Here is a 25,933-nt window from a genome sequence, read left to right as displayed (position 1 = left end):
GAAAACAAAAAGAAAACATGTATTGTTTGCACATATGTTCACAAATCTAAAAAAATTCACTTGTGGTAGAACTCTATAGATTTTACTTTTAAGCTTAATAAATATTTATTATTTCATCATTAATACGAGCTATATAAATTATTTCATATACGAGTAATATAAATTTAAAACAAAGAAAAACCATAAAAAGAATCGCTTTTTGGCATTGGAAAATAAGCACAAGTTTTTTTCTGATACTGATTTCGATATCCCAAAAAGTTCTGATTTTTTTTTATTTCTGATTTTGATTAATCGTCCTAACATTAGTGTCTACAAAAAAGATTCAACCTTAAGTTGACCTCGCGTTTATCAACTCTGCCAAGAAAATTATGGTTAACTGGAGATGGAATTTGTATAAATATTTTCAAACTCTTCAGCCTAACATTCACAGGCAACATGAATTGGAACAAATACATTGATGACATTGCCAAGGCTGCTGCAAAGAAGTGTGTTCATTGTATCATGCTAGAAAATTCCACCAGAGAGTATCCTACATCTTTGTAAATCAACAATTGCCCATCCATGGATTATTGTTTCCACATTTTGGCTGATGCAGTTATTGCTAATCTCTCGCTCTTAGACAGGATCCAAATAAGAGTATAGATCCCAAACTGTTGGCCAAGCTCCAACCTCTGTCCCATCGCCTCACTGCCACATCTCTGTTTTAGAAGTACTTTAATGAAATGTGTTCTGATGAACTCGTATCACTTGTGCCCCTTAACTCTACAAGCAGCAAAATGCCACCCCTTTACTGTTGAGGTCCCTAGATGCTGGAAAGCCTTCTACTTTAATAGTTTCTTCCCTCGGACAGCTAGACTTTGGAATCCCTTCCCTGTTTCCTGCTTCCCTGACTATACTAGTATGCAAAAGTTTAAATGTAATGTAAACAGATTTCTCACTGCTCAACTCGTCACAGTCCCTGTAGACACGATCCCAAACGTTCTAAGTGAACATATGCTTTGCTTGAGGTAAAAAAAGATAAAAGCCTCAAATCTTTGCGTTGTGAACAACATGTGTTCCATTTTAATTTAGAACTTCATTTTTAGAATTTCTGTGTTCTCGACCTCATAAAAGACATAAGCATTGATTTGTTTTATGTGCGAGATGGAGTTTGATTGCATTAAAGAAAATGAATTGGGTTAGACCTGAAATTGTTAAAATAGCAGAAGACCAGAAAAACATTGGCAGAAATCATAAGTATGAATTTGAGAGAAAGAAGGATAAAGACCTGGCCAGAGATAGGTTAGTTTAGAATTCAATTTCTAAAAGCCGTTCAACACATGCCAACATGTAAAATAAACGTTAATCCAAAGATTCTATAGTTGGCATTGGTTTCCCTGATATTTTTTCTAGTTGAAATTCTTTCTTGAAAGATATTGAATACTCACAGGAAGGACTATGTAAAGGTTGCCAACGTCCTTGTGGAACGAATTGGATTTGAACTTGGAACACTCAGGTCGTCAGTCTATGTCATTAACCACTTAACCACCATCAACTCTCGTGTATGGAATGAATGTACTTGTGATGGTTGCAATTATGTCAACAGTATTAATTTAGAAGTACTCAATGTCGGGGGATAGAGCGGTTATATATGTTACGTTAGTCTGAAAATTAGAACTGATTTCAGAAATAAATATTTATTCCTTGAGTTCATCATACCAATTGGTTGGATGCCATTAAAATACTGACATCAAGTGCCTGGTCATTCGCAACTTTCGTCTTCAAAACCACCATGGAATTTCTTAAACCATTTTCATGCTGTCCGATCACTTGTGGAATTCTGTTCGATTATTTTGGCAAAACATTTGCCATATATTAAAAGAGTGGCAGAAAATTACACAGGAGAGGATACAATAGTTCAGCACCAAATTCACCTTCAATTGTTGCGTTTCGCAATAACTCTGTCAATTTTTAGTCTACAGACTCGAAATTTAATATACAGGTTACTGAGATTTGGGAAAATCGATGTGATCGGTTTTTGGCCAGAAATTTGGCGATTAAGGGGTCAAAGTTCAACGATTTGACTTTTGAGAACTCTACCAAACTCCTCCGACAATTTTGGGTCTACGCACTTGAAATTTTTGATATAGGTTCCTTGGACATGGATCTAACTTAATAACTTGATTTGAACCCAAAACAATAAGTTTTAAGGGGTCATAATAGGGGTAAAAGTTTTTAAAAAATTGACCTCTGCGGTCTCTTCCAAATTACTCAGACAATTTCTGGTCTAAATATTTGAAATTTTACATAAAGGGTATTCAGAGATAGGGCAAGCTTTTTCATCAGTTTGGGTCGAAAATTTTTAGTTACCAATATATAAATGTATGTATGTATGTTTGCATGTCTTCCTTAAACTTTCAATAGAGGCGACGAATTTTACCAAGATCAGTATCGTTTTAAAGTTCGACCTTTCATACGACAAATATCGAAAAATTGGCTAAAAACATTATCTTCCCCTTCAACTAGGCACTTTTCTACAGGGGGGTCACTTTTTTCGCCGATATTTTTTAAAGTTATCCTCTGCTTTAGATTGTCTAGCCTTAATTTTAAAAAATGTCGCTTCCGGTTTGGCGGTGGTTGTAACAGCATAAACGTTAGGCTTTTACTCCGGCTTTTTCCTCTTTAGCGGTACGAGTTCGAGCCTGCCTTCCTACTACCACTTTTTTTTTTTTGCTCAACATACACATCCAAACACCCGGGCAACGCCGGGCGCCCATGCTAGTGCATATATATATATATATATATATATATATATATATCCCATTGAAGAGCTGCGTTGTTATTACTTTCAACTTTCCTCCTCATCTTTCAAAAAAAAAAAATGGTAAACAAACATCGTAGTTATTTTCTCATTCATTTTCTTCAAGACATTTTCCTTTCCGCTTTCTCTTCTTCCTCCTCGGCATTGTATTTAGCTAATTTGTCAGTGTCGATTTATATAGAATTCCGTACATTTTTTTCCTCCAGAATCTGTTTTCAGCTTTCCACTTTCCGCCCCATCTCCAATTTGGAATCGGCTTTTAAGAACAAAATGTAACACTAGCCCTATTAACCTTCATATACCTCTCTCTCTCTCTCTCTCTCTCTCTCTCTCTCTCTCTCTCTCTCTCTCTCTCTCTCTCTCTCTCTCTCTCTCTCTCTCTCTCTCTCTCTCTCTCACACACACACACACATTCTCACACTATCAGTTTTGAAAGTTTTATATAAATCTGAGGTCTCAAGAAAGCCCCACGCATGCACACACATAGACTGGAATATCAATTTATAAAGTTTTCTTCTTTTTCCTCTTGCTTAAACAGAATCATTTCCCATCTGAATGCTTTCTAGTCCAACCCCATATGTGCATACGATATTACGGCGTCCTTGGTGTGCCATCACGGGTTGTTTCTCCTGATAGCACCATCGGCCCGTTCTGTTTGTGTACTTAATAGTGACCGTGTAATTAAATGCCTCAAAATTGGTACAAACTTGATTTTGTGTAACCTATAATGTCCAATGGCAGATAAAAAGAATAAAGGAAAAAATGGTTAGTCAATTCCAACTCCTTACATTTATTTTGAGAGGGAGTAAAAAAAAAAAAAAAAGTTTATTTACAAACAAAAAACATTCAGTAATATAAATGTTTACGTCGTACGTCTGCAAACTCAGCTTCAATTTAGAAAGGAGGTCACGTTTTATATAAAATTGGGGAAACGGAAGTGATATCATCAAAAACTGTCTCCACTTCCTGTTGTAATTCTTGTGCCAAAAATCAAACGTTATATATATATATATATATATATATATATATATATATATATATATATATAATGAGAGAGAGAGATGGTCTTTATTATTTTATCTTTCTCTTTTATCTCATCTTGTGTTGTGTCATTTAGTGAATGTTGTTGGCCGGCCTAGTTCTTCGTTTTGAGTTGCATATCAACGAATTAATGTCAGCATGCAACATGGGGTGGAGGAATGGGAGTGGTCGGGAAAATCGCCGAGTTGATTTTGCGGCAAATTGAATGCAAAATAAACAGCAACTCAGCAACGTACATGTGTGAAATCAGTCAGCGCAAGTTTTAGGGGAGAGTAGGGGGATTGTTGAGAGGCTGATCTGTAGTGTACAACTTTTCCTTCCTTTGCTTTTTTTGTTCTCGCTCTCTTTTTATCTTTTCTTTTCACTCTCACTCTTTTTCACTTCTCTCTCTCTTTCTCTAGATAGAGAAAATGGATTGGATTTTTGTTTTGAGAGTGAAGGGAAGAGGGGTGGGGAGTGTTCAAGGTGATAACTACTGTTCATTTCGAACAGGAATTGCTCTCCAGTTCACCATTTGTTGCATGCATTCGGTTAGCACAGCAGAGCGTCCAGCAGATGGCGTTTCATAACTTTTATTTGTAAAAATATGCAGTTTACAACTAAACACCTAACACTAACCCTAACCACATCATTTCACTCTTTACTCTGACTTTATTTCACTTACATTTTTGTTCCCATTTCTTTCTCTTTCTCTACTCCACATCTTCCATACTATCTCTCTGTTACACACACACACTCTCTATCTCTCTCTGTCTCTCTCTCTCTGTGTTTTGTAGCCTTGTTTATCTAGCTCCCTTGTTCATTTCCTTTCTCTCCTTCTCATCTACTTGTCCCTTTCAACTTTTTCCTTCTCTCTCGCACTCTCATCCTTTATCTCACACATCAATTCATGTGTGCTTACATACTCTCTCTCTCTCTCTCTCTCTCTCTCTCTCTCTCTCTCACACACACACACACGCGTGCACCCTCTTAATTTCTCTTTGATAAAAAAGAGAAAGATATATACAATCTTCCTCTCTCTTTCTTCCTCTTTCCCTCTTTCTCTCTTATTCTCTCGTTCTTACTCTCCATCTCTCTCTCATGTTCTTAATCTCTCCTTCCCTCTCTCGTTCTTGTTCTTCCTCTCTCTCTTGTTCTTCCTCTTCCTCTGTCTTTCACTTTCTCTCTCTCATACACACACCTATGCATGCTAAATAATTTTGATTCAACTCTGCAAAATCAAACCGTACATCTCTAAACGCATTCTACTTTTTTTATCTCCCCTTTCTGTCCCTTCTCTCCCATTTTCCCTCCAATAATATCAGAGTTGGTGAAACATTTCCTGATATTCATTTTCTTTTCCTTCTCTGTTTTTCAGGTTGGAGGCCAAACTGATGCTGATGCTCCTCTTTACGACCATCCTCCTGTCCGTCATTCCCAGGAAGACTACGATGTGCCACCTCCACGAAACTTTGACACCAGTGGCTCAACTCAAGACCTCGAAACAAACTATGACACGTTACCAAGAAACAAAACAGATGTTTCACCCTCTCAACCAATTTACAATTCCCCTTCATCAAATCGGATTATTGATTCATTTAATAACTTGCTTCCCGATGCTGAGACGTATGATGTTCTGCCATCGAATCGTTCAAGCATGGCTTCCTTTGTCTCAACAGAATCGACGATGACTCTCTCTAGTAGTGCATCAAATCTCAGTCTTCCTCGTTCTTCAAACACATCGAGTCTTTGTGATTCAGCTCGATCAAGCCTCGACGTTTCAGCACTTTATGATGTCCCGCCAGACCATGGGCATGGGATGCGACAACAGTTTAACGATTCAGTTTTAGATCTTTATGACACCCCACCATCGCGTACGAAAAACTCACCACCAACTTCATCACTAATAGAAGACTACGATGTCCCCAAGTCGGCATATGATGACTACGATATTCCTCCAGTGGAACCATCAAATTTTGACATGCCTTCTTTGGTCTTTGAACACGCCCTAGATGAGCTCTATGACATTCCGAAAAATAATGCACCGGTTCCTGAAGGGGCCAATCTGTCATTTGGCTCTTCAAGTTCTGGGAAAGGTGCTACAATGCCTGTGTATGATATACCACCACAAGTCTCAAGAGATTCCATGCTTTCAGCCAAATCTGATTCTTCAGATGGTCAGGACATTGCAAGATTGTCAACTTGCAGTAGCGACTCACGCGGGTCTGATATTCCAATTTACAATGAACTTCCTCTTTCTCTGGATGCAGCAATGGAGCAATTGGTTAAACGTCGGCAGTGCGTTCAGAAAGCAATTTTTAAGATGTCAAGTTTTATTAGCAGTACATGGCGTCTGAAAGAGAACTTGGAACCGAAACTCTACGAGATTCAACTGGCGGCCAATGGTGTCAAAATCAGTATGTCTGATTTTGTAGAATTTGCCGAGGGCACACTGGCCAACTCTGTGAAGACGTGCGACTCTAAGCTGGCTAATAAACTCTACAAACTTTTGAGTCCAATCCAAAAGGCGTTTCAGCAGATAATTGTCAGTTGCAAAAGACTCGATGAAATTGGTTGGCAAATCAACCTCTTAGAAAGTAATGAAGTTTCTAAAGACGACGACTTGGGTAAGATTGCTACCCTCTCCAAAGAACTACCTCATGATGTGCGTAATCTTGCATCATTCATTCAGGGCAATGCTGTGCTCCTCTTCAAGAGCGCAACAGATGCACCTACTATGAAAATGGAACCCAATAAAACGGATAAACAACAGAGTAAAATTGGGCTTGAGTCGATTCCTGCAACAGCTCTTAGCCGACGCCACAGCAGTGATAGTGTCCAAAGCCGTCCTCTTCCTCCTCCACCACCTATAAATCGACCACTGCCTCCAACACCAAACCAATTATCTAAAGCATGGGTGTCTGAAAGGCTTCCAAGCAAGGACTTGACCAAAACGAAGCCCAAAAAAGTTGACGACGGTGACACTGATTCTATTGACTCTTTAGAGTACGATTATGTCCAGCTTGAAACCCGAGATTCCAGTCCTGAAAAGATAGTACCCCCTGCTGTGCCTAACAAGAAGCAAACTCCTTATGGTAGCAAAATTTCATTGGGGCCTGACACAGGTAAAGTTCCAACTATAAATGAAAAGTCTGAAGCTGAAAAATTGGCTGAATATGAGTCTTCCCTTGAAGCAGCTATTGATTCCATGCAAAAAGGCATTGCAAGCATTGGTGATACACCAACACCATCATTCCCAGAAATGAGTGATGCTGCCAAAACAGATTCTGCAGTTTTGATCATGGTGCCTGATAAAACACAATACTCCAAAGATGTTGAGGATATTAGCAAGGGTCTTGACTATGTTTCTCTCTCAAAGTCGCTGGATATCGACTTCGATAAAGAGCTGAAAACCCCTACGAACATCAACCCTAATGCAAATGATATAATGTCCTTCACAAATCTCAATATAGTCGGAACCGATAAGCCAGTCATGCAGAAACGGCTGGACCCTAATGATCGGCAAGTTCTGCTATATTATTCTGAACAGATCGACACACATTACACGCTTCTGAGCAACTCGATCGAGGCTTTTTACAACTGCATTGACAGCATCGAACCACCTAAGGTGTTCATTTCAAACAGCAAGTTCGTAGTGCTTTCTGCCACAAAGCTGGTCTACATTGGTGATACGCTACATCGGAACTTGATGGACATAGATTTCCGAAATCGGATAATGCAGTTAACAACTTTGCTTTGCGATAACCTAAAATTGACTGTGACTTCTACCAAAACGGCAGCACTTTATTATCCATCTGTTCAGGCTGTGCAAGATATGGTCGATCGGGTGAGGGATGTTTTTACCGCGGCTCATGAACTGAAAAATATTATAAGTCAAACTTCAGTTCTTTGATTCTTTTAATGTGTTAACGTTTTCAAATGTTGTGTACACTTCAAAGATATGTAATTATTTACATATCTTCAGGATTGTCTTCTCATCAGCCACAACTTCCGGCCTTTAATCTGACGTCTGTGTTGGTCAGTAATCTACTCTGGGGGAAACAGATAATAAAATGTGGCTATAATAATCAATCGAAGATACTGGTGTAAAAAGAAAAAAAAGAAATTTTTAATATTTTAAAATCTAACATTTGTTCTCTGTCTTTGAAAAAAGAAAACAATTATATACTGATAATATTTAATATAAACAGAGGCTAAATGTATTGGATCTATTTTATATATATATATATATATACACACACACACACACACACACACTGTAACATTGAACTTAATTTATTGACCTAGAAGTTAAGGTTGATGGTTGAATCGACGAACTGGTGATTTGATGATTTAAATTAAAATGGGACATTGGTTTTTAATGGAGCACAAATGTTCCACTTCCTCTTTGTGATCCATCTTGTAAAATTCAAAATTCATAGAACATTAAAAAATATATTATTATATAAAGACTTTTTTTTTCTTGTTTTTTTGTTTTGAAGAACGGTATTAGGTGTGGACTACGACAATAATCCTGACAGTGAACTGGATTATTTTCATGTGGATATGTACTTCTGTCTTGGATGAAAGTGTTTTACCTGTTGTGTAGATCGTGTATGTTTATGTGGATATAAACATGAGAACAGACCCCCCCACCACCACTTTATAACATTTTTTTTTATTATTTAACCGTCCTCTTTCCCCCCAAATCCCACATTTTAAATTCCATTCCCATTTTTTTACTTCATTCTGATTTTTTTAATTTACAAAAGTGACATTTTTTACTAAATTATCGAAATCTGTTAACATGGCAAACAAGGATCATTTCTGTTTCATTATAGAAGATTAATTGCAAAAAATATTACTAAATACACACACATACACAAGAGTGAGTGTGTGTATGTATATATATATATATATATATATATATGTGTGTGTGTTTAGAAATAAAATTTTCCTAATTCGGATTCGAATAAAAATATTAATACCCCAAAGTTCATTTAGATAGCTATAAATACTTTTATAAAATACTGCTTCACTGGAAACAAACACTCAGTTTTATATATATATATATATATATATATATAAAATGAAAATAATATTCCAACATGATGAAAAAGAAATAAAAAATTATTTAAATATTCATGAACATTTTTGTCTTTATTTCAAGACTTTCTCAAGATGATTGTACTTATATATATTTTTTTTTTTTCAAATCAATCACTTTGAGAAAGTCTTGAAATAAGCAGTAAACATTGATGAATATATGAATTTTAGTTTTTCATATATATATGAGAGAGTGTAAGTTATGAAAATATCTCTGGCAATTAAGTTAACCAGAAATCTCCCATTTCATCCTTATGAGGGTATGTCAGACTATTGCCGAATCCTCATAAGAATGAAATGCGGAAGATTATGTGTAGCTTAATTGCCATATATTTTCATAACTTACTATCTAGCTCTACTCACATATAGAGCACTTTTGATGGAAATACTGAAAATAGATACATAAAATTTTATGTAGATACATGAAATAATATTTATTATATACATTCAATGATCTTTTATATGTTTTATTTTTATGACTTTTGTTACAAAAAATAATGTTGAACTTATACGAATATTCTTTAACAAAATAATGAATCTTGCGTGTTTTTGGAAAACCTATGGAGATAATTTGTATGAGAAAGTATCTTTCAAATAATTGATTATATAATCATACTAAAATGTGTGTGTGTGTGTGTGTGTGTGTGTGTGTGTGTGTGTGTGTGTGTGTGTGTGTGTTCAAACTGTTTCAATTAATGTATACCATGTACATATATATGTATATTGCATTGCATTTTCCATTTTTTTTTTTTTTTTTTTTTTTACAGAAATGAAAATATTTTTAGAATTCACAAATCTTGGATCCATCTAACATCTTCTGACATCCAAATGATCAATTTAAATAAGGGTTTCTAAGCGCTTGACTGGATGCTCTATCTTTGTAAATTAATCAGATTACTGAGCACTTTTTTTTTGTCTGGTGCATTAGAAAAATTAATTATGACACAGAAAATCCATTTATATATATATATATATATATATATATATATATATATATATAAATGGATTTTTCAAAAAGGAAACAAAAGAAGTGGATTGTTCTTAATTCGCAGAGTTTTGAAAGAATTACTTTCCTTCTCATCAGAGAGGCGGAATTAGCAAAATGCAGAATCAGATTTTGATTACAAAATTATATACACACACACACACACACACACACACAGTATCCCAAAATTGACAGTCTATTTTACAATATAAATTAACTTTAAAATAGAGGGTTAATTTTCGGATACCCTTGATATCATTTATATATATATGTAAATGTTATATATGTTTGGGAATTGGTAAGAAAACCTACGTTTTTGCCGGTTTTTTAATAAAAAGATATCAACTTTCGGGATTTTTTTGACACTTTTATTTTTTTTTATTATTAATTTAAGAAAAATTGTTATTTTTAATAATATATACACACACACACAAGGAAAAAAGTAGAAATAAAATTTTTAAAAAAGTAAAAACGAGATTGTCTTTTTTTATGATTCATGCATATGTTTGATGATTTTTAAAAAATATTGCATGTCAAATGTAGATCTGTTTGCATACATTATTCATAAATCTATTCTAATTTATGTAAAATTGCTTTTTACTGTCTGTGGATGCACAAAAAGTGCAGCAAAGTGCATAATAGGCTCACAGCAGATCCAGCCTTCAGATGTAAGAGATGTTTCGGACTAACATGCACAATTGAGAAGTTAAAATAGACAATAATACTCCTTTTGTTGCTAAGAAGATGTGCGGAGTGCTATAGGTGGCTGAAAATTAAGTTTAACCTTCAAAGTCAAAAGAGCTTCAGAGAATTTCTCCCAATCCTAACCTCCCAAACCATCTCAATTATTACCAGGAACAAGATCCTATGATCACTGCAGAAGGAGTATGCTGTTGCATTGCAGTGAGTTCTTATTGGTTGGGCAAATGAGAGAGCAAAGATTAGGTGAATATGTAATGTAAAGCCAGAGCCAATCCACAACATTAGGTTAGACATTCTACTTAAGAACTTAGTCATTAAGAGCAAACTGTCTTTATTGGTCTTAGCACATTAAAAGAAAACACTTGCAGAAACAATAAAAAGTAGTTGAGTGCCCTAAAAAGATATGGAAAGAAACCACAAGACAAGACTGTAAACAATGGCAAATTGACACAATCGAGATCACTGGAGATTTAGCATCAGGACAGCCAGAATGCGCCAAACCTCTTGTCGGAGGAAACATAGACAATAAACCTGGATAGTTTTGTGCTAAAAATCTACTTTTTCAGTTATGCTAATTCTGGAGTCATCCGAGAGTACAAAACTTTGAAATCTGCTGACTTTTCTCCTCCCTGCTAACTCTTCTCATAGAAGAGACGTTGCAACCCTATCTCTGCTCTATCGTTATTTTCATGGCAGGTGCTCAACTGAGTTTTACTCAATGATCCAGTCTGTAAGGCATTCACGACAAACACCCAACTAGTAACAATTTCCCTTACTTTCTATTTGTACTTAAAACTAAACAAAAATTCAAAACTGCTCATCTGGGAAACACTACCACTGAGTTGCTTTCCAGCTGACTATAACATGGTCGTTTTGAAGTCCAACATAAACAGGTTCTTGATGAGCTGCCCTCTTAAATTCCTATCCAATTTTCACCATCACCGATCATTACGGTGCTGTTTCACCTGACACCATTAACCCTTCTCATTTAAGAATTTAATGAGAGATCAATTCCTAGCTTGTATTCCAGCAGACGTTCATTTGGAGAAGTATCTATTTGATTATGTTTTTTAAAAAAAAAAAAAGTTACCAACTACAACCAGGAAGGAGCCTTGGTAAAACTAAAGTGTAGTATCGTTTATCTTTTCTTTTTTCTTTTCACAAGGGAGTCACCATTTATCAAGGCTCAAAGGTCACTCGAGGATAAAGGTTTAATGAATGTAAGGTAATAATTGTTAATGGTGTAAATTGGGTAAAATTTGATTATATAAGATGACGGATCGACAAGAATTTGTTTACATTGGACCCGAAGGCTACCATATTGTATTTAGCCAGGAAGCAGGTCAGCGAAACACTGTTCCACAGGCGGGAAGTTCTAGGAAAGAAGCTTTGTTCATGGAATCTGCATTTAGATTTAGGTGCATATAGAGAGTTGATAGTGGTTGTTGCTAGTCGGGTGATTTTTGTGGAAGGTTGGCAAGGGGGACCATAGAATGGAATTCAGTCGAGCACTTGCCATGAAAATAACTATAGAGCAGAAACAGGTTTGAAACATCTCTTCTGTGGGAAAGAGGTTGCAAGGAAGAGAAAAGAGCATCACCTAATAGGTTTCGAAGCCAGTTTTGAACTTTATCAAAGTAGGATTAGGACGCTGAACATTTCCTGGCCATATGTGGTAATAGTACTTCATTTTAGGATGTACTAGGCTCTTATACAGATAGAGGATTTCAGCGGCAATGAGATACATACTGGAGCAGTAGAATGATCCAACCATTTCTCCACCAATCCAACAGATTTGATGTATGTGTTCCATTTAAGATAAGACGTGAAGGTCAGTGTCAGAAGCTTGTCAAGATATGGTGCTTCTCAAAGACAAGAGCTATTCATTTCAATTGGGGCTTGACGGGGTTCAGAGCAGTTGTGATGAAAAGAGAGAAGTTTGGCTTTGAAATTAATCAACTACTTTGTTCCCATTGCACCATGTGCTCACGATCAGAAGAGAGATAATTAGAGAGATCTTGCTCATTGCTGATCTTTGAAGTGTTGCCATAGATGGTAGCATCATTTGCATAAATCTCTACAAATGGTTTAAGAATGTGATTTGAGAGATCATTGATGAAGATCAGGAAGAGAGTTGGGCCCAGGATGGAACCTTGAGGGATGCCAGCATGAATACTATGAGCTAATTTCTGCCCCTCAATGACTACTCTTATAAGCCTATCAGAGAGAAAGGATTTAACAATTGAAAAAATATTTCCAGCTATTCCATAGCTGGTAATCTTGTGAAGTAAACATTTATGCCATACCCTATAAAAAGCCTTTGATATGTCAAGAGATTCACTAATCCTGTGTGATATTACAGTTAGTACATCAGTTATAGATCTAGCAGAACAGAAACCATATTGCATGTCACGGAGTTATTTCTTCTGAAGTGGTTGACCACTTCACTTCTCTATTTATTACAGATTCCAGCAACTTATAACACACAGGAGACTGTATTGAGAGGTATATGACCGATCTCTAGAAATTTTAAATACCGGGCAGACATGAAATTTTTCAAGGTGTTGAGGAGCATTTCTCCTTAAGGCAACGTTTAAATAGTTTTGTAAGTATAGGAGCTAGTCCTTTTTGAGCACTATAATTGGAATGCCATCAGGTCCAGTTGCTTTACTGAACTCAAGGGCCGGAAAAACATATTCCGCATCATAACCTGAAAAAAACCATATCCTAGGGCCACAGTATCCCGGGGTTCTACTGTACTTTCATATTGAGCACCATTAAAGTAAATACTGAAAATCTATGCACAGTATATTACATGATCATATAATATGTGTGTATACACGATGGGCGTTCAACAAAGTGACCTATTTCTCATAGCATTAGAGCAACGAAACGTGGCACAAGTTTTAGTCTTTCTTTAAACCAACAAGAGTTATGCATTTCTCTCATCATTTAATACAACTCCAACTATGATGTGACTTCAGAAATCAAGGCCGCATCATCAAAAACAACTTCATGGTTGAGAAGAGGTGAAAAAATGTAAGAGAGGATTTCATGTCCACACATCGATGACATGCACATTGTATCATGCAAGAGGAGGATAACTTTCCTGATCGTGCCTCTTCGTTTTGATAGCTTCTCTTAATTTTCTCAACTATTATAATAGGCTCCTGTGATCGTAGTACCCTTTGTCAGGAAAGAAGAATCAATGTGAAAATTAGATCAAGTGGAACAGGAACATTTAAAGAGAAAAAGAAAACAGCAAACTAAGGTACGTCACATGCACGCGTATTTATAACGAACATTTTTGTTGATATGAAAATACAGTTGCTTGAATGAATATATAACTGCGTTCAATACATGCAGAAGGGTTGATATGCCGTAATGTGAATGAAGTAATATACAGCATAATCATGATGACACACCAGTTCCCATTAGTTCACCAAAGTTAAGCAACGTTAAGCCTGGTCAGAAACTAAAATGGGTGACAATTTGGGAATTCCAGGTGTTGTATGTGCTCTCCATTTATCTTCACATTATTTCCTGTCATCCTGGACTTCTTTTTGCCACTGGACTCAAGCAGTGTCGATTCAGGAGAGGTGTGGTTGAAGATTGCGCAACCCTTGCCTCATAGTTACATGCACAGCTACCTTAGAAGGGGTACCATTGTCTTTCGAGACTGAAGAGAGACTTTTTTTCTGAAAGTAAATAATATTCATGAACACAACTTTATATTATTGAGTTATGAGTTTTATAAATTTTCCATTCAATAGTGATTGATTGTTTGATTTACATTGACAAGTCAAGGTTTCAGTCCATACAACATCCTCATATGCATATATCATAAGACATTATGCCTGACTGATGAGCTGTAAGCAACTAAACATCCGTATATGGAATAAGTTTACATTTATTGTGAGGTGATGAGTTTCGTATATTTTCCATTCAATAGTGCTCGATTGCTTGATTTACACTGATAAGTCAACGTTTTGTGCATATGATAAAAAAATGCTAAGCAACTGCAGTCGTAAAAATATGATCAACATTGTAGATATTCTTACAAGTGAGACTGTGAAGATTGCTAACATCACTAGGGGAAAGCGGCACTATGGAATTAACTGGACTTGAACTTGGTACAAGCAGGTTGTCAGTCTGATTCTCTATACTCTTAACTACCTCCCTGGATTATGATGAAACAGCAAAAAGCACCAATAGAATACTTAATAAAATATACACAGTAATATTACAGGTTTTAAAACATCTCACCATAGAATAATATATACATATATATATATATATACTAGTGGGGAGTACCCAGCGTTGCCCGGGTGTTTGGAGGTGTGTGTTGTTTTGAGTAAATCAAAACAAAAGAATAATAAAAAATCGTCGCCCGGGTGTTTGTGTTGGGGGGGGTGAGGGTGTAAAATTTTTAAAAAAAAGTTCTGGTAGGTAAGTATTTAGAATCGAACCTGAACACTTGAGGCGAAGTTGGAAATTAAAGTATGAAAAAAAAACGTGCAACGTTAACCACTGGGCCACCAAGAAATAGTATCGGAAACATGTTTGAATTTATTTAAGTATTAAGAATTGGCAGGTGCCCGTACTTAATGACTTAATGAGGTCAACTTTCACTGCGGGGCAGTATTTTATTTACTACGGGGCCGCTTTTTTAATTTATTTTTTGTTTCCCCAAGTTGTGGGTAGGGGAGACTAGCTCTCCATAAAAAGGGGATTGTCTAAATTGAATAGCAATTGTCTGATATAAGGAGAAACTCCACATTGATCAAAGCTGATTGCTTTTGGACGTTCCCGGCGATCCGATCGCACCGGGAACGTCCAAAAGCACTGGGATCGCACTGGGAACGATGTCTTAAGCTTCGTTTCGCTTTTATTATACGAAAAAGCCCAATCCACACACTGCGATTGAAAAATTTGGAATATTTAGCTTTTCAAACTCGGGCAAATTAAATAGACAGGCGACCTCTATTGTTAACTCATAGATATTATCATTTAGACGTGACATACACAAAAAGCGAACATACATTCACACATTTTTGCTTATATATATATATATATATATATCACTAATGTGAGACCATGTATTACCCTCGCTTGACTACCACTAACCCCAACATTGCTTCCAGGATTTTCTTCTCCATCTTCTTTTCTAGCTGTGTTGTCGACAGCAGCCAATATGAGAGACAACAAGGGCAGACACAGGTTCACAATGAAGAAAATAAAAACAAAACACACAAAGTCCAATAGATTCTGCAAATATCAGTTGTGCTCTGGATGCGACACCATCAATACTCTGAATGCTAAGGTTCATATCTACATCTACTGTCGAGACTACGTTCTCCAATCGGTTTATCAATTCATTTCCTCATCTCATTTGAGCCACAACCTGCCTTCAACTATGTTAATATGAAGAAGTTTAAACATCATTCAAACACACATTTCACAGCTCAACTCCCTACATGTGGACACAATCCCAATCACTAACTCTTTATGTCCAAGTAGCAGTAATTTGGGATGAAAAAAAAAGAGTAAAAATGTCCAAGATCTAGAGATTCTGATCGAGAAAGTGTCCCTCCTCCAGTTCAATAGAAGCTTCCTCCTAGTGCACTGTGATGAGTCCCCAACTAGAGCAGGCAATCAATTGATTTGATTGAAAAATAGGCGATTTCACCAATTTTGATGACAATAATATGGGAGTGTGAAACATTCGTTTATCATTGTCCAATCCCGGGCAACGTCGGATCTCCTTGCCAGTAATAAGTATATATGAATATGATGTTATATAAATAATAAATATCATATATAAATATATTATTTATTTATATAGCATCATATTTATATATTATATTTATATTTTTATAGAGCTCTTATATATTTATAGAACATCTTATTTATACGAGTGGTTTTTAGAGGTGGCAAACTTTAAATTGACAACTCTATTTTCTTTACTTGCAGATTTGGCAACTATCGGTTATTTTGAGTTCAGCTTGGTTTGGCAATTCAGTATAAAGAGACTGACACCCGAATAGGGTCTGCAAATTATGCAAATGAAGCGCGATTAATTTAATGAGAGAAACATTTCACTAACGAATAATTTCACAAGATGGATTTATCAACTGGCCATTACGTTTGTACGATTTAGCCCTATTAGATTATTTTATTTGGGGATATGTAAATTCCCATGTCTAACGCTGATAAACCAGATACAATAGAGAACTTGGCAGATAACATTTGGTGTGTTATTGCAAACACACATGTACATACATACATACACACAGACTAGAGCTCTTTATATGATAGAAGATATATTATTTATATATAAACTCCTATTTATTCAATAATCATAAGTTTTCCAATCTGGTGTCTATTTCATCGCTATAATCCCACAAGAACAGTTTTGTGTTTATATAAACGATAAACTCTAAATAAATTAGTTTTACTCACATACAAAAATAAAACGCAGCCATTTTTATTTAGATAAAAATATCATATTAATAATATGACACAATCGTTTACCGGGGAGAGTGATTTTGTCAAATCGGACCTATACTGTAATTTAGTTTGCACCATAGGGATGTTCCTGAGATGACTTATGTCCAGTGCATGGTACACCAGTTCCCTGTTGGTAAACGATATCCGATGCACAAAATATAGCTTCTCCATAATGAATAACAATGAATAATGTGTGACGAGGATTCATAGCTTTGTTGAGGTAATCCTATTGATATGACATCAGGTATAGACCACTGTTGGGATGATTAATCAGAATCGGGAATCAGCACACCAGCTCCCTGATCGGTAAACAATAAATGGTAGGCACATCTCTTTTAGATGAACGGGTTGATATGATGCCGGCTACGTCTTCTTTTGTGTCAAATTCTCAGTGTCATTAGGCATTATTAATTCTCTCCTGAGAATTAATTACATGGAAGGGGATTTTTGGTGCTGCAATTGAACACCGTATACAATAACTGACCAATTCATGTTTTATAAAAATATTTCTTTTATTTTTTCACTTTTAAGAACTCGAGAGTTCAGCTGGCATGTGACTATCTGTGACGAGTCGCACTTCCAAACTTTTGTGACCTTCTTGAACAGAGTCCCTGTTTCAATTGTTTGGGACCAACTGTGATCCGTCTTCAGCAGATTCCTGATACCAATTGAATTAAAAATCTTTTATGGTGATGAAACGCAAGAGAGAAAGAGAGATATTCAGAGAGACAGATGCAGAACAAAGCTTCTTTCTTAGAACTGCACGCCTGTGGAACTCTGTTCCGTCTGCCTGCTTCCCTCCGGACTACAACTTGGATGTGTTCAAGTCCAATGTTAACAAATTCCTAATGAACCGCCCTCTTAATTAAACACTTCATCAAATCTCCACACTAACGTAATGTACTTGCAATAACCCTTATCCCTTAGTGGCTTCCGGGCCTTGATAAGTGGTGATCACTGTGTAAAAAAAAAAAAAAAAATTAAAAAGAGAGAGACATGATTACATATTGTTATTAAATTTCAACAGGTTGTTTTGAAGATTAGTCCCTCTGGCGAAGTCAGTGTAAGCCACATTGATATGACTTTTTCACCTATCAACCCTGATTGCATAAACAACCTGGCCCACTGATGTACTCTGAGATTTCGAGACAAAAATAGCACAGGCTTGGTTTAATTCGCCTCTTCTTGAAGACAAGGAAATATATTTAAATGTGGGAAGCTCAATCATTCTTTATCATTGTAGTGCACTAACACATTATTTTATTGGTAAAAAAATCGTTAACTTCGATATATATATAACATGTTGAAATTATTTATTTGAAATAGTTATTTTATTTTTCTATAATATAAAGGGCAGTTGTGTGCATGCATCTTTGTATGCCCTGCTACAAGAAAAAATGATTTTAAAATTTGACATTTTCTTGATCGGCGTTGCCTCGGATGAATAATATCTAAAATGTAAGAAAAAATATTAATTCTTTTACCCTAAACTGGTGCAGATTTTGTCAGGGAGGTCGTTTTTCAAGACAGATAATGTACTAACTAAAGGGGAATAACTATGCATTTTTAATAAAGGAGTTGATTCCCTTATGCCGACTCAATCCTCAAGGAATCTATAAAAACAAGTTGTGTATGTGTGTGGGTGTGTGCTGTGTATATCCAGAGATAGGAATGAGCTGGATGGAGAAGAAAGAAGAGGTGGGAGAGGAAGGTGGAAACTAGGGAAAAGGGGAAGAAAGAAAAATAATAAAGATATAGAAAATTTAATAGAAATATGTTATACTTTTATCCCAGATAATGCCGGGTGGCTCTGCTAGTCATTAAATAAATCACAAAATGGGCAAGACGGCTAAGAATATGATCAAGGCAAAATAACTATGAGAAAAAATAGCAGCTGAAGTTTTTCCTTTGAGTTAAATCAGAACAACTAAATATGAAAGAGGGCAGTCATTGCAGGGTTTAATACTTGAAATTTCCTCCCTTAAAAAATACTTTTTAATTATTAAATTGAATCGTAAAGTTATTTTATAAATGTTGATAGGAAAAAATTCAATTGAAGATATGCGTTCGTAAGTGAGGAAGAAAGAGTAAAAGATGTATGACAAAAGAAGCTGGTTTATCAGCAAAACAATGGATAGGAAGTTGTTCACAAAGGAACACAAAAAAATTAAAAATGGGATTGTTAATCAAGGTGTGGCAATAACGGCAACAAAAGATTGCTCAATATATTTTGGAGTTAGTTCTAGAAGTGGAGGTCAGTTTTGCGACGGTTGGTGACAGTTAGTTGACAACAGTGCGAGTTTGCTACAGTGGAAGGAAGATTATGATTTGGACCAGGTTGGGAGAACTTTAGGAGATTGAGGATGACAACAACGTTAACAGAAAAACAAAGATATGGACATTAGAGCTTAGAAGACAGTTTCCTATGATGGTGTCATACATGCATACAGAGCCAAACTAATGATGATGAAATGTGTTCTATGTTTTCTTTTGAGCTGTTTTATTTTTATAATATACTTGTGAACCTGCGTGCCTCCCCTTGACAACCGAGAGACGATGACACAGCTAGAAGAGATGATGGAAAACAATGTTGGGGCATGCGGTCGTACACAATTATTTACAACAAAATATAACTTTAAAAGAGAATTTTTTTTTTCCTTGTGATTGGTCCTAAAATCAGGTTCTAGTGTTTAAATTGAAAATCAATCAAAGCCACAATGAGGAGCATGTCATTTAAAATGATTTTTATTTCTTCTTAGAAATAATCCTCAGAGTGTGGTGATTTATTATTAGTATGGACTTTAGGCCTGCATTTGATGAAAAAGTTGATGGGCAGACAATTTTTTATATATATAGGGAGAGGGAGAGGAAGAGGATGCATTTTAGTGTTACTTGTAGATTCTTATTTTATGAACGTTACGTAATCATCTGTAATAACAGAATTCAAGACAGCTTAACTCCTAGAAATTCATGAATTTCTTTGAGATCGAAATCCTGACACACCTACAAGTTAGCTGCTTGATCTGACCCTGAGTTAAGAAGGAAGGGAATGACTGGATCGTTCAGACACGAATGCGAAATGCGTCTGGAATAACAATTCATTATTTGTAGAGAGTGTGTGTGTGTGTGTGTGTGTGTGTGTGTGTGTGTGTGTGTGTGTGTGTGTGTGTGTGTGTGTGTGTGTGTGTGTGTTTGTCAAGGTTTTCTAATTAAACAAGATTGATGAGTTTTCCAAGCAATCGTCCACCATTCAGCTTAATCTGGGTTTGCTAATAACTGAAATAACAGGAAATATACATATTCACATTAGCATACATATTTATATACGTACAAATGCAAACACACACACACACACACATATGCATACATATATCAAAATCTTATTATTGAAAATTTATTCAAATTTTCAAAAAAATATTATAAACCTAAAAGGAAGGTATACAAAATTTTAATTATCCGACAAGGAATACAAATGAACAAGAAAAACCTTATTCCATGGAGTTTCGGAGAACGCGATTATTCTCATCAGAGAGAAGAAGTTTGCAAAATATACAATAAATTTTGCAGGTTAACAAAGAAAGCAAACAATATGAAAGGAATAATACTTGCATCAAAAAGTTATTTTACAATTAGTGACAGTTTATAGGGTTTCAATAAGATTAAAGAAGGGAAAAAGGGAGAAAAAGGATATGGTAAAAATCAAATGAGAAAGACAGTAAAATCCGGAACAGGAAAAATCCAAAATGGGTCCGTTGAAAATCCATTGGTAATCCATAAGAAAACAGAATTATAAATATTCAGGGTAAATTACAACTTCCAGAAAAAAAGAAGCAGGTCATGGAGAAGCGAAGTTTAATTTATATATATACTAGCCTGAGTGCCCGGAATTTCCCAGGTGTTTGGAGGTGTGTGTTGAGCAAAAACAAAAAGTGGTAGTAGGCAGGCAGGTTCGAACCTGTACAGTGAAGGAGGAAAAGAATGTGAAAAAAACGTGACGTCTTTGCCATTGCATCCATCACCAAATTGGAAGTGGCGAAGGTTTAAATTAAGGCTAGACAGTCAAAAAGAGGGGATGACTTTCGAAAATATCGGCGAAAAAAGCGACCTCTCTTTGTAGAAAAATGTCCAGTTGAGGGCGAATAAATTAATGTTTTTAGCCAATTTTTCGATATTTGTCATCCGAGGGTCGATCTTCAAAACAATACCAATCTCGTGAAAATCCTTAGCCTCTGTCGAAAGTTTTAGGCAGACATACAGACATACATTTAAACTGACAGGCGAGATTTATGTTATACTAGCAGAGAAACCCGACGTTACCTGGGATTAAATGAGGATCAACGAATGTCTCACATTTAATACTTTTACTGTCATCGAAAACGATAAAATAGCACATTTTCAATGAAATCGAATTACAGTTTAAAATGCAAAAGTCAAGTATCATGGTTCGATTGTGGCCTAAACAGAAACATTCATTTCGAATGCGCTCTTGTCTTATCAAAAATCCTATTGTTGATTTTATACACCGGCTCTACTACTAGTGCACTTGCAGTATAAGATATATATATATATATATATATATATATATATATATATATATATATATATATATATATATATATATATAAAATATGAAGAAAATAATTTTTAAAAAACAATATAAAAATATATACTAATGCAAATAGATTTATACGTTTAATCAATAAGGATGATACATCAATTAGGGGTGTATGATAAGTAGAATTCTTTATTCCAAGGTATTTTGAAGCCTAATTTTTCTCATCAAAGGAGGAGAGAAGATGCTAGATAGCATATTAGGGATGCAACGACTAGTGATAGCTTCATTAGGAATAAAATAATTGTGCATGAGAGGAAAATGGCATTAAAACAATGCCACAAAAATTTCACACCCACGCACTCTTACAATGGCTATCCATAGTCTGTCAACTACATATAATTAAATAAACATTTCAATCAGTTCTCCTATCTTCTTCATTTTGTAATAAAAGCCACATTCCTTCTCTATCGCATAGATCACTAGTTCTTCCATTTCCTTTCCACAACAGTTTCATCATTTTCCTCTCACGCACAATTATTTTGCTCCTAATGTAGCTATCGTTAATCGTCACATTCCTGATATGTTACCTACCGTCTTCTCTCCTCTCCTGATGAGAAGCATTAGGCTTTGAAATACCATGGTATAAAGAATTTTACTTATCCTACACCCCTAATTTATGTATTATCCTTATTAACTAAACGAATAATTCTATATATATTAATAGGTATTTTTATATCGTCATTTTCTTATCTTATTGATATTCTATATAAGCTCCAATGCAATTTGTTAAGCTTTGCATTATTCTGGTAAGTCTCTTCTTAAATAATCATATTGGCACACCGATTCTCAATAGATTACTAAAGTTAAGCAATGTTGGGCCTGACTAGTATCAGATGGATGACCATTAGGTGCTTATTGTGCTCTCTGCTTATCTCGGCATTGTTTCCAGTAGTCCTGACCGTCTACATGCCACTGATATTAAACACGCTGGAGAGGTGTGGTTGGAGATTGTGCAATTATTGCCACAAAAATTCCACATGCAGACACTCTTACAGACAAGACTGAAGGAAGCCACCATATATGTATATATAAATATATATATGTGTGTGTGTATATATCATTTGAGCGATCGAGTTTCGATCGACGAGGTAGTTGCTTGTCTAGCCACACTGATGAGCTGTGAAACAGCGAAACATTACTGTATGTGGATGACTATATATATATATATGTCATCCACATACAGTACTGTTTCGTTGTTTCACAGCTCATCAGTGCGGCTAGACAGGCAACTACCTCAAGCCAAGATTGAAACCCGACCATCTGTACAACAGTCAAGGCTCCTAACCACTACGCTATCGGGGGCTGCTGTGTGAGTCATGAGTTTAACGATGTTTTGACATCGTCCGAAATACCTAAGCTCAATTTGTTTACACAAAGAGCATCGCTTTACATGCTAATGGTAATTCGTGTATCACTTCTCAATATGCTCAACTCAAGATGAGGAACATATATATATATATATATAATTTGTGTGTATGTGTTTGCACCATATGATTTCATTGTATTGTTTTGGTTTATCCACTTTTCTGTCATATGTAATTTTATCAAAATCTTTTATTCACGTATATCAACACTTGTTGCGACTACATACTATCACCAGACACAAAACGGCATCTAACGGCGAACCACCAATTTCTGAAATTTCGTAATGGAGTGCTATCCTTTAATTACCATTGTTATATTCTCACTTATAAATGCTTATTTTTCTGCAGTCTCTTAAAAGAGACATGGTTATTTTTTTTTCCTTGCTCTATCGTTATTTTCATCATAGGTGCTCGACTGAGCACCAATCTCTGGTCCCCCACTAAGTAAAATATTCACAGCAAAAACACATCTAGCTACAACCACTATAAATAATTGTATTTTTTTTCCTTTGTGTACCTTAAACTAAACAGAATTTCCATAAGCAGAGTTTCTTTTCAATTCTACCAGGTCATCTAGTTTATATATAAAATACAGGAGGTTGTAAATTTTATTGTTTAAATTTTAATCTAAAACAACAAGCAATTATTAATTAAAACCTCTGTGCCACAAAACACTATCTCAATTAGAAACTTCCATATGTTACATCCTGTTTTCATGACTATGGAAGTAAATACTAATATCAATATTGGCAAAGTTTCCCATTTAAATGAAATTGTCGAACAAAGAGGAAGTATTTTATTGCGTTTGACCTATTCATTTATTAATGGGAAGTGATGTTGGGCAAGTTGTTAATGAAATGGATTGACAACCTGGATGTTTCAAGTTCGAATCCAGTTCGTTTCACAAAAATTACTTTCATTTAGGATGTTGGCAACCTTTAGGTGGCCCCTTCTATAAGTAAGTCTTTCTAGGAAGAATTCAGACTGGAAAACTATGGAAACCAAGGCTAACAATAGACTCTTCGAATTCATACTATATGATGATCATGACTTCTTCGGTTTGCACCGACGACATTTTTGGGCATCTGTGGGTGTGCTCTTTGAAAACTTTATGAAAATTATTCTTTGTAAAAATAAATTACAAATTTCTCGCTTTTCTAGCGACCATTCTGTATGCCAATGATGTCATACTCACTTGTATACATACTATCCTTCACATGCAAACATCAAATATTTTATGAACGCCATATAAAAATATCAATTATTTCTTTTGTTACTTTTTCAATAACAAATTACTCATAAAATTTATATGAAAAAGCTATTGTATGAAAACAACACAATATAATGGAAATTCATAACAGGAAATTATTAATTGAAACCTCTGCGCCAGAAAGCACTCCACCTCAATTAAAAACTACCATATGTTACATCTTCTATTCATGGCGAAGGAAGTAAATACCAATACACATTATTGGCAAAGTTCCACATTTAAATGGAATTATGCGACAGAGAGAAAATATTTTAAATGAGTTGCAGATGAAATCTTAATTAAGAAGGATTCTCATATAAAGTGCGGATAGGTGGGTAGAGAATAACAGTATAGATATGTTTTTTATATTTAGAACTTGGAATGTAGCTATACTGCCACTCTTTTACATATGCTCTGTTGTTATATTTAAAAAATATTGAGCTTCTAAGCAAAAAGGATTGATATACACAAACGGTGAAATATAATTGAAAAAGCATATTTTAACATAAAATCACACACACACACACACATATTTATGCAAACATTGATGGCTACATATGTGCATACATATATCACCCGTTATTGGGGAGATTACGTCTTCAGTCCCAACAATGGGTGATTACAGAAACACGTATGCACATATGTAGCCATTAATGTTTTTATAAATAAATTAAATATACCTGCTCGGTTAACTCATTGAGCACTTTTTGGTAGACCCATGTTGTTTTAGTGGATGTACTTCTAGGAAACTAAGCTATACTGCCATAATATATATATATATATATATATATATATATAATATATCTGTCTAAGACACTTTCATTCGATGCTAATATATATATATATATATATATATATATATATATATATATATATATATATATATTAGCATCGAATGAAAGTGTCTTAGACAGAAAATGTAATTGCAGAATACCTGAGAATTGTCCGCTGGGTGGGAAATGTCTAACCTCAGAAAAAGTGTATAAATGCGAAATAAAAACCAATAATACTAGGAAGATATATCTTGGGGCTACGGATTGCGTTTTTAAGGAAAGATTTAGAAACCATGTAGTATCCTTTAAAAAGGAACCAGAGATGGAAACTAATAGAGAAGGTGTTAACGATAGCAGGGGGAGGGTACAAGAATCAGCATTAGAAACTGCATTAGGGGATTGGGTTAGGAAACTTAATAGAAACAATAAAGATTTTGAATTAAACTGGTCAGTAGTGGATAGGGGGAGGAAGTACAGCCCCGGGAAATCAAAAAGGTGCAATCTATGTTTATTGGAAACCTTTTACATAGTGAATTCTAAAGAGGAAATTTTTAATAAAAGGCTAGATGCCATACAGGGATGTCTTCACAGGAATTGGTTTCTGCTATCATGCCATAAATGTAACCGAGGTAAAACTTTTTACAACAATAAGGATCCTCGGATCTAAGGATCAAATTTTAATGTAGAGTTAAATAGCTGGGAATGATGCAATCTTAATGAAGGATCCAAATCTAATAAGCAAATATAGTTTCTATTATTCTAATCTGGGTGATGAAATATAGATAAAGTATAAAGCTCAACAAAGACTG

At 35.3% G+C, this 25,933-nt stretch overlaps 1 protein-coding gene and 1 long non-coding RNA gene across 6 annotated transcripts in view; one reads left to right on the top strand and one right to left on the bottom strand.

Annotated features, from left to right (window-relative positions):
• Nucleotides 1-9,926, top strand: part of LOC145277518 (breast cancer anti-estrogen resistance protein 1-like) — a 306,077-nt gene extending 296,151 nt beyond the window's left edge. For all 5 annotated transcript variants that reach the window (XM_080128947.1, XM_080128948.1, XM_080128949.1 and 2 more), the window contains one exon: nucleotides 5,199-9,926. In XM_080128947.1, the coding sequence (XP_079985073.1) occupies nucleotides 5,199-7,733 (2,535 nt within the window). In that variant the 3' untranslated portion in view covers nucleotides 7,734-9,926. The remainder of the gene's footprint in view (nucleotides 1-5,198) is intronic.
• Nucleotides 1-25,933, bottom strand: part of LOC145277519 (uncharacterized) — a 175,854-nt gene that overhangs the window by 49,972 nt on the left and 99,949 nt on the right. The window lies entirely within an intron of this gene.

This window comes from Euprymna scolopes, chromosome 6 (genome assembly GCF_053919585.1).
Source record: "Euprymna scolopes isolate OS-2025 chromosome 6, ASM5391958v1, whole genome shotgun sequence".
Classification (NCBI taxonomy): domain Eukaryota; kingdom Metazoa; phylum Mollusca; class Cephalopoda; order Sepiida; family Sepiolidae; genus Euprymna; species Euprymna scolopes.
Note: the sequence above shows the minus strand (reverse complement) of the source record. Positions and strands in the feature narration are given on the sequence as shown.